Source organism: Sprattus sprattus, assembly GCF_963457725.1.
Source record: "Sprattus sprattus genome assembly, chromosome: 16".
In the NCBI taxonomy this organism is placed as follows: domain Eukaryota; kingdom Metazoa; phylum Chordata; class Actinopteri; order Clupeiformes; family Clupeidae; genus Sprattus; species Sprattus sprattus.
This window is the reverse complement of record NC_137914.1, coordinates 23,597,705-23,608,549: the sequence shown is the minus strand read 5'-3', so window position 1 is coordinate 23,608,549 and position 10,845 is coordinate 23,597,705. Positions and strand designations below refer to the sequence as shown.

General features: G+C 39.4%; 1 protein-coding gene across 1 annotated transcript; it reads left to right on the top strand.

Annotated features, from left to right (window-relative positions):
- Positions 1-4,506: 4,506 nt before the first annotated feature.
- Positions 4,507-9,721, top strand: slc25a55b (solute carrier family 25 member 55b; the record flags this gene model as incomplete). Its single annotated transcript, XM_080853610.1, has 9 exons — positions 4,507-4,526; positions 4,864-4,989; positions 5,331-5,386; positions 5,543-5,633; positions 5,838-5,956; positions 6,097-6,286; positions 6,404-6,558; positions 9,324-9,399; positions 9,516-9,721. The coding sequence occupies 9 exons, from the start codon at positions 4,507-4,509 to the stop codon at positions 9,673-9,675; spliced, it is 993 nt and encodes a 330-aa protein (XP_080709736.1). The 3' UTR covers positions 9,676-9,721.
- Positions 9,722-10,845: the final 1,124 nt, after the last annotated feature.

Below are 10,845 nucleotides of genomic sequence, written 5' to 3'. Positions count from 1 at the left end.
AAAATGCTCCGCTCTGCTGCTGGTATACAGACAGCCGGAAAGGTTAACAAACGGAATGAAATAGCTACACATTACACACGCTGTGCCTTAATAAAACCCACGTTACTCACATACTGGTTAACACTGTTAGAGCGGGTGTATAAACTGTACCTGAAACTGTTGCCACTACATTCGTTTTAATATTTTGCACTCTCTATCTAACCACTCGTTCAGGTGTTTTCTTGAGTTGGTACAGCCAACTACTGCACACGTAGTTCCCGAACCACTTTTCCTAGTTAAGTTTTCCATCCTTTTTCACACTGTGTCTCTGCGTCGATATCGGAGATACCTAGCAAAATAAACCTGAGCCTGGGTGAAGGCTAAATAGCTCGCTAGCTATCATCACTCTATTCACGATTGTATCAATAGTATATCTAGGTTCTCTTTGGTGACTGTTGTCGGGCCTTTTGAACTGTCTGTGGGTTGTGAACGTAAACAACTCGCTAGCTATTACTACTACTGTATCATGATATAAAGCTTAATGGTGGTTTTCGATTTACATGATTTTTATGGCATTTAAGAGATATAAACCTTGATGGTGGTTTTCGATTAGCATGATTTTTATGGCATTAAAGAGAGCTTCGCCTTCTCCTATCTCAGAGTGGGTGACGTCACAATGGCTCAACCTTCCACCATGTTAGTCAATGAGAGAAAAAGGTGATGAAAAAGAGGAATAAAAAAGGAGTGGCAATGAGTACCGCCACGAAAAGTCATAGCAGGTTGCACCGGATCGGGCCGGACGTTTTGGTGTTTGAATGGCGTCTCTATCTCAATCGGGCGAGGAGGAGTTAGCTGCAAGAAAAACGGGGAGAATAAATAAATAAAGAAAGAAAGAAAACTTGACGATAACAATACTGTGCTTCCCTTCGGGCAAGCACACTAATAAAGAAAACTTGACAACAACAATACTGTGCTTCCCTTCGGGCAAGCACACTAATAAAGAAAACTTGACAACAACAATACTGTGCTTCCCTTCGGGCAAGCACACTAATAAATAAATAAAGAAAACTTGACAATACTGTGCTTCCCTTCGGGCAAGCACACTAATTACAAAATCTTTTTGGCACTGTCTTAACTTCCTTTCTAAAGAGCCAATCAGGGCTTTTGGCAGATTTTCTAAAGCGCCAATCTACACATTGTATCCTGTACTGACTAGCCAATCAGCGCTAGCTTGCTGGGAACTGGGAAAGTTGAGTGAAACTGTGTATGCATATGGGTGTATGCAGCAGTCATGGATCAGAGACCGAGAAATGGCACAAGTAAGAAGTCCTATATTTGGAGTTGTTAATAAAGTCATTGTAAAACGCACAATCAGTCAGTGGTTTTCACTCCACACTTCGTTCCACCTGTTTCAAAGATCCTTGTCGTTGTATGGAAGATATTAGGTTCTGCTTTGGTAGCTAACGAAAGCTAACGTTAGCATTTTCGTGACTGATCTCCTATTCACATTTAATTAAGTTAACCATGAACAGTATTCATATGACCCATTATCACGATGAGAACATTTAGCAGACAGACTGCTATTGTGTTGTTCTCCAGACACTTGCAAAGTGATGGTGGGGGTATACCGTTAAGTGCATGCATCCTCAACTGGATAATGACCAGCCTGATTTCAAAACCACCTTGCAATGTCATTTTCGTTTCTTTTCATGGCACTTTGGGGTAGCCTATTTGTAACCATTTTCTGAAGTCTTCTTTATTGTGTATTTTTTGTGGAAGCGAGTTTTCTAGCGTCTCAGTGGAAGAGATATATGAGAGAGCAAGCTGGAGTTCTCGCCACACTTTGATTAGATTCCATTTGTTAGATGTGGCTGAGACCAATTTCTTAGTTACAATGCGTTCTGCAGCCAAGCGATCTCTGAATCGCCAGAGCCTAAGATTAACTAAATAGTACAGGTGTTCATCAGCCCTTTGGGCCAGACATAAGGCATGCTTGTTAAACTTCCCCCAAGGCGTTCGTACACCGAATTTTATTCAAACCATGCGGGGGAGACCCCAGATCTCTCCCTAGGCAGAGCGGTGGCAGATTTAGGTTATAACTATTGAATAATGAGCGGGCCAGCAGTTGCTAGCAAGCTAGCGCTGATTGGCTAGTCAGTACAGGATACAATGTGTTGATTGGCACTTTAGAAAATCTGCCAAAAGCGCTGATTGGCTCTTTAGAAAGGCTGTAAAAACAGTGCCAAAAAGATTTTGTAATTCGTAACAGAAATCCGTATCCGTATCCGTAATGCGTAACTGAAATCCGTATCTGCAGATAGATTTTGAAAGTGAAGATAGTTTTTGAAAGTGTAGATAGTTTTTGAAAGTGTAGATACATTTCATATTTGAAATATGTATCTGTAAATAGATTTTGAAAGTGAAGATAGTTTTTGAAAGTGTAGATACATTTCGTATTTGAAATCCGTATCTGTAGATAGGTTTTGAAAGTTTAGATGGTTTCACAGCCACTAAATCTATATTACAGAAACAAAATCTATATTACAGATTACAAAATATTTATGGCATTGATCTGATTCCATAGTGACACTGCATCCCTGCCCCTCATGGTTGAATAGCTAGCTTAATCCCATAGTTTAGAAATAAATGTGTTCCAAAGTCTGAAAATCTGATAAAATAAGAATTGTCACTACCGAACACCTATTCTCTTCAATTTAGTAAACTTTTTTGGGTTTGATGCAAAGTATAATGTTTTTATGTGTGTACACCTCTTCAAAGACGTGAATACTAGCCATGTGTTTGCTACCATTCTTTAGTTATGCTCAAATTTAGCTAGAATTGTCACTACCGAAACAGTCACTACCGAAACATATGGTAAAGTTTCGGTAGTGTCATGATCATTTCGGTAGTGACAAAATGAAATGGTTAGTAGTTCAATCCCATCATTTTGAAATACATGTGTTGTGTGGACTAAAGGGCAGCCCAGAGCACCTTTTGGAAGATTTTGGGTGAGAAATGAAAACCAAAGTGTGCAAGCACCTCTTCAACATCCATCTCCAGTACACACAGCTACAATTCCTGCACAGATCTCTGGAAGAAGACGAAGCTATTCTTCACATTGACTATGCAGAAAACTGGCAAGGCAAATATGCAAAGGAGGTGCAGCAGGTCCATTTTGGAGCATCCGAGAGGCAGAAGGCACAATGCTGGTGTACACCACAGATTGCATACTGACATTCTGTGCCCTATCACCTTCGATGAAGCATGATCCTCCTGCCATTTGGGCTCAGCTTCTACAAAATCATCAGTTCCTGAAGGACCTGGAGTCCCTGAAGAACCATCCTAGGATTCAAAAGCTCTTCTTCATCAGCGATGGGCCGAACATGCAATATAGAAAAAAGAAGAACTTCTATCTCCTGAGCACCATTTCTTTCCAGATGGGATTAACCGCTGTAAACTAGAGTTTCCTGGAAGCTGGTCACGGGAAAGGGCCTGCCGATGGCGTTGGAGCCACCATGAAGAGAACTGCTTGTACTTTTAATGATTCTGGATGAACAATTGTTATATCTTTAAAAAAAAAAATTATTCTATTGGCCACAAAACATTTGTGTTTGTAAAATTCCCAACCTAAGGCATGTTATGAGTCAATATTAAGCAATAAGGTTGAGTAAATATGATACAACCTTGCAAACAAAATACTGTGCTCACTACCGAAAACAGTGCAGTCCCTACCGAAACAGTGCAGTCACTACCGAAACACTGGATGTTATGTAAAAAATTAAGTATATTGAGTAATCAATTAAATGTTATGATACTGATTGGATTAATGTATGTTCAATTTCATCAATCATCAACTCTGGAATCAATATGATCAGTATTTTGCATTTTACAAAGAAGTAGTACACTAAGATTTTGATGAATTGTATAAATTGAACTTGGAAATTTGGTGAAAATTTCATTTTTATGGATTTCATTGTGAAAACCTTCAAGAAATATTTGTAAAAATACTCTTCAGAGAAGGGAAGGAAACACAATCTGAACAGGTCAATAATAATACCTTTTTACTGTAGTAAATGTGATGTTTCGGTAGTGACAATTTTTGGAAGAGGAAAAACATTCCAACACATTCTGAAAATACAATATAAAAATTGACGGTTCTTTTACTAGATTTCAAAATGTTTCCGACCTGACTTTGCACCAATTCGGTAGAATGGCCCATATAACTGTGTGTATAGAGGCAGTGTGTATTACAGTATTTGCATGTGTGTGTGAATCCTCAGTAAGCAGATCCTGTGGTGTCTAAAGCCTGCAGGGACTTGTGCATGTGACTATATGAGTATGTCCCTGAGGCCAGAGGTGAAGTGGGCGGAGAGAGGGTGTAGGCGTGCCTGCGTAGGAAGCCCTCGACCCTATAAATACGAGTTGAAACTCTGGGCTCAGTGACGCCCGGTGCTTCCTATCCCTCCTGCTACCTCAGGTTCACTGACCAAAGCCAGCAGCTCGGCTAGTTTACATACAGAGCTCACCATGTCTCAACAAAAAATCAGGTATTTTTGTCTGTTGCTTTATGTGTAGTTTTTCCAAACTGCTCACTGACATGCATGGAAAACTGATGTAATGCTTTAGAATGTTTTCACTGGTTACTTGTTGTGAAATAGTAATTAAATACTGGTTACTCTGGTTTTGGTATCTTTAGCTGTTACAGTGCTGGTATTTCTTGTTCATTTTTCATAAAAATCACACAACATGAGTACTTGCATAAGTAGATTCTTAAATGTGTACATGGCTTTTTTGAAAAAGTTTGGCCACTTTGTGTCTGCGCAATTTCCCCTGTCCATATCTGTGGTAGCAATGGGTCTGACTTTGTTGTTATTATTTTGATAGCCTGCCTGCCAAGCTCATCAATGGTGGCATTGCTGGCATGGTTGGAGTAACCTGTGTGTTTCCTATTGACCTGGCCAAGACCAGGCTCCAGAATCAGAGGAGTGACCAGCAGGTCTACAGGAACATGTAAGATCAGATTCTCACGTCGCTCTCACTGTACACTCTGTGTGGCTGATGCAACAGACTGGGACTGTGTTGACAACACACAGAATGTCTCTTCTCCTGTTTTCTCTTTTGTTTTCTCTTCTCTTCTCTTCTCTTCTCTTATGTTGTCCTCTCATCTCTTCTTTTCTCTTCTTAAATGTAAAACATGCTCTTTATTTGTATTGTTTCTACAATGGGATTTTACCCATTTCTTTACAGTGGCCATCATTCTTAGCCTCTGATCGTCTTGCCCTCATGGCTGTGTTTTTTTAGAGTTTGCATGATGCCTGCTTACACGCTCGCTACATTTTCTGTTTCACCAGGATGGATTGTCTCATCAAGACAGTCAGATCAGAGGGGTACTTTGGAATGTACAGAGGTGGGTTGCCTCCTGTCTCTCTCAGTTTGGCTCAAAACCACAAATAGGTTACAACCACACTGAGATGTTCTTCAATGGCTTCATTCTGGCCATCCATCTCGGTGAGCCACTCCGTGTGAAACCAAACCTGAAGACGAATTCTTATTTGTCTTGTAGGTGCAGCAGTCAATCTCACCCTGGTCACTCCAGAGAAGGCAATCAAACTGGCTGCTAATGACTTCTTCCGACACAAACTGAGCAAGGATGGGTAAGGACTCTACCATTTCCCCTCTCTTCGGGAACTGTAGGAAAGAAGAGAGCTTTATTACTAACAGATGAAAAGCAACACTGACAGAGATTTGTTCCATCCTTTCAGTCTCGTCGAGCCCCATTTTACTAGATTATTAAGACATTTTCTTTAATTTTAAATCTTACATCTTCAGCTAGTTTAAGGGTCCTTTTCATGTTGCAGGTCCAAGCTTACTGTATTCAAAGAGATGCTGGCCGGGTGTGGTGCAGGAATGTGTCAAGTAATCATCACCACTCCAATGGAGATGCTGAAGATTCAACTTCAGGATGCAGGCAGACTCGGTGAGCAAAAAGGAATGATATGGTGAAATTGCCGACACTGGATTTGGCAATGATTTGATGAGAACTCAAAGCCAAAACCATCATAACAAATAGGATTTAAATATATGCGTTTGTTTGAACCGTCATGGTCCATTTTTCAGCAGCGCAGCAGAGGAAGCTGGCGGTACTCCCCAGCATGAAGTTTGGTGCCGGGAACGCTCTACTCAGCTGCTCCTACAGTGGAGGCCCTGCACCGGTCCTCAGAGTCTCTGCCACACAGATCACCGCGGAGCTGCTCCGCACGCGAGGGATACAGGGGCTCTACACCGGCCTGGGAGCCACACTCATGAGGTGAGTTTGATCAAAGAGTCTGTAGAGTCTTTGCTTTTACATCAAAGACAGCTATTTCATTAGTACCTGTTCATGAGTTGAGTTGACCATTTGATTCCTGTCATTTTAACTTTGCAGGGACATTCCCTTCTCTGTGGTCTACTTTCCCCTTTTTGCTCATCTGAATCATCTCGGACAGCCATCAGAGATGGAAAAAGCGCCATTTTACTGGTCCTTCATCTCAGGCTGTACGGCAGGCTGTATAGCTGCTGTGGCAGTGAACCCTTGTGATGGTGAGTACTTCTGAGTTTTATTTATCTATCTATCTATCTATCTATCTATCTATCTATCTATCTATCTATCTATCTTTCTATCTATCTGTCTATATTGTATATGGGCCATTCTACCGAATTTGTGTAATATGCAGTCCCTCAACAATAAAAACTATTTACAAAACAATTAGGTATCTAGGCATAGATATTTAATTAGAACATGTTATGGTCTATATAAACCCAATGCATTACATGAGATAGTGATAAGCTAAATATACAAAATCATCATTTATAGGGTACTTTCTATTGGGAAGTAGCTGTCCCCAACCCTGACATCTAAATTTCAATGCCTTTAAATAACACTTTTACATTTTTTTAGATTTTATTTCAATGATTTAATTTCAAAGATCTTTATGATTGGGTTGAAACAGAACTTGGAATATTTAGATTTATTGTGGGTTTAATTTTTAAATCAATTTACTTTACTAAGAGTTTTAGTCCATTGGCTGAGCCTGTGTTTTAGCCACGACTCTGCATTTTTGACCATGCAGTGACACTGCATCTCTGTCCCTCATGGTTGAATGGTAAGTAGCTAAATCCCATAGTTTTTATATAAATGTGTTCCAAAGTCTGAAAATCAACGTGTAACCTTAAGAATTGTCACTACCGAAACGCATGTTTTCTTCAATTAAGTAAACCTTTTGGGGTTTCATGGAAAATCTTATGTGTGTATGTGTGTTCACCTCTTCAAAGATGTGTTTGAAAGCCGTGTGCTTGCTAGAATTCTTTATTTATGCTTAAAGTTAGCTAGAATTGTCACTACCGAAACAGTCACTACCGAAACATATGGTAGTGACCAGGGGCCGTATTCACAAAGCCTTTTATCTTACCACTAGGAGTGCTCCTAACTCGCGCTAAAACCTTTTACGTAGGAGTAATTTCTTAAAAGTGATTCACAACGGCTCTGAGACCTACTCATACTAAGGATAATACCAACTCCTAAGCTTAAGATAAAAACTCCGTTGCTATGGATGACGTCGCTTCTCATGCACGAGTTTAGAAGGGGTAAGGACGGTGATTGGTTGTTGACAGGCTCTCTCATTAAAAACTCATTCGTGACGTCTCTCTAACAATCCCACTATATCGACTGAAAATAAGAGAATAACCTAGGCTTCAAATTAAGTCATATTAAATAGTTATGGACAGTGCAGTTAGCAGAATGCACACGCATGATGACAAGTTTGTGCATCCAACGGGAATGACACTTAGCACGTTAAGAGAAATATAAAGCGATCAATATAAAATATGGCAATTGCATGTAATCAAGGCAGTAATAATTAAAGCACCCAGCAAACTGTTAGGATATTATATTTCCAGCCCTTGACCACTTCAAATATCAGCACATACGGCCCTTCAAGCCCTCCAATCTTAATTGATCAAAGCGAAACGAACGTGAACCGTAGCCTAGGCGAAAGCCTACTGGTCCCAATAGCCACTGTCACCCCAGCGGCATCCAGCTGGTAAGTTCTCAAAAACCTGCGACCGCTCTCCGTTGAAATGCACCAGTCATCGGTACATCCAGGCCACGGTGGACGAATTATTGTAATGTGTGTCCCGTCACTGGACATTCCTGCGATCGCCATGGAATTTACTTTGATATTGTGTAATAGGCGATTGTCTGGATAAACTGTTGGATGATGTGGGGTCTACAGTGCGTTGATAGTTTGATGAATTAAACGGCTGACTGATGATTCCCAGTGTCGTCATTTGCGTTTTCAGCAAAGCCAAATAGGCTATCTTTATGTTTCCAAACATTTTACTTCGGGACACATCGTTGTTTAAAGGCGTCATTGCATCCCGCGCTAATTCTACGACAATATTAATACCTTCACGGTTTAAGCAATGTCTTTTATCAATTCCAAGTCGGCTGCAGCCATCTTACGATTTTTTGTGAATAGGTCTTAGTGATTTAGGAGTCCTCATGAGGAGTTCTAAGCTGTCCTAGACTTAGGTGCTACTTTTAGGGATAAAATATTTTGTGAATTGCTCTTAGTAAAAAAAATTAGGAGTCCTACATTTAAGACTGACACGCCCATTATTTTTAGGAGTTTCTCCTAAATTCGCCACTTATGACCTACTTTTAGCCCTAAGATTCTTTGTGAATACGGCCCCAGATGTTTTGGGTAGTGACAAAATGAAATGGTAAGTAGTTCAATCCCATAATTTTTAAATAAATGTGTTGTGTGGACTAAAGGGCGGCCCAGAGCACCTTTTGGATGATTTTGGGAGAAAAATGAACATCCATCCAACAGTGCAGTCACTACCGAAACAGTGCAGTCACTACCGAAACAGATAAATTGAACTTGAAAATTTGGTAAAAAATTAATTTCTATGGATTTCATTGTGAAAACCTTCAAGAAATATTTGTAAAAATACACTTTAGAGAAGGGAAGGAAACACAATCTGAACAGGTCAATAATAATACTTTTTTACTATAGTAAATGTGATGTTTCGGTAGTGACAATTTTTGGAAGAGGAAAAACATTCCGACACATTCTGAAAATACAATATAAAACTTGACTGTTCTTTTACTAGATATGTGTACTTTAGATATGGTACAATATACATACGGACAAAGTTTTGGGAATAAACCATAACAAATTTCAAAATATATCCGACATGACTTTGCATCAATTCGGTAGAATGGCCCATATATAAAACAAAACAAAACAAAATGAACCAGTTAGGAATACTTTATGGATGGAGGTCATATATCTCCTAAACAGTTATCAAGACCAGACTGCAATCTTTGAAGAAAAGTACCTCAGAGGAGAGCTATAATGGTGTGGTGGATTGTATAAGGTAAGCAATTATCTCAGCTGCAGGCCAAAAATTTTCTTTTTGATATTTTGGTGTGGTATTTAGTTATCCTTGTAAAAATACTGAGTTCTTTTCAAGATAAGTCTTTTTTTCTACAGTAAGATCATGCAGAAGGAGGGTCCAGCAGCCTTTCTGAAGGGCGCTAGCTGCAGGGCGCTAATTATTGCGCCACTCTTTGGCATCGTGCAAGTCATGTACATCCTTGGCGTCGGGGAGTTCCTCCTGGGCCAAAGTCCTTATAACCTCTACACTTCGTAGACTACCTCCTGAAACCTATTGCTTGATGGGATAATAACTACTGACCAAGGCAGCTATAAGTGTATTGAGTAACTTTTATAAAACAGCAATCCTAATGTTAACATTTGTGTCCTTACCAAGTAATGTAGCTTCGAGACAACAGTGCATTAGGGTCGATAAACACTTCATGAATGCTTAAACATGAACTGACTTGTTTTATCTTTGTAAAATGTTTTGAGAATAATAATAATTATGGCTGGTATGCGAGGGTGGGGCCTTAGCACGTGTCCTGTGTGCTTTTTTAACAGATAGCTGATTTTGTAACAGAATCAGAATGTTCCCTCAATGAGGGATTGAATATTTCTGGTGCCATTGTCTCATTCAGGCCTGTATTATGCTCTGTCACTGACCTGTCTTGATGTGAAGTGACCCTTCTGTACAAAGCCACAGTTTCAAAATATTAACAATAGCCTCTTATTTATGGATGACTTTTAAAAACAAATTAACTTTTTAACAGCATGAAAAAATCTATTGGTGATGTATTTTATTTGATTATTAGTTATATCTATTTTATTTTATTTTTTTGTTACCAGAATAATTCAGTCTCTGCTGAATATAATGTTTAAAATACTGCAGTGAAGTTTCAGCTAGTCCCTGTCCATCTCCAGGCCACAGGCCAACAGGCAAGTGGTATCATTCCAGGGACTGAGATTCCCAGATCAGGTTGGAAGTCTCTGTGATGAGTTTGAATCAAACCAGGGGGTTGGGTGAGGTGGAGCAAGGATGGTCTCACTTGATGATAGGACCAAGATTTTTGTTTGGGATCCCTGGACAGGTTTTAGCATTTCAATGACTATGTGGTATATTTACTGTTGTAAGTACACTGTAGATGCAATAAATAAATATTTGTATTCTGTATTTATAAATACTTAATAAGAGTTTAATCTTATGGGTGCAAATAAGAACATTTCATACCTTATCTTGTATAAAATGTACAGGCGAAAGGTAACATGTTATACATACATATAACTGTATGGACTCCGATGTAAAGAATGATTTCGGATTCTGTTGTATAATTGAACCAGCTCAGTGTCATTGAGTACATTTGGGATGAATTGGCATTTACAACCTTCATAGAAGACATAACCAAAGAAATATTGTCGTCTAAAGTTTACTGTATATGGAATTCAT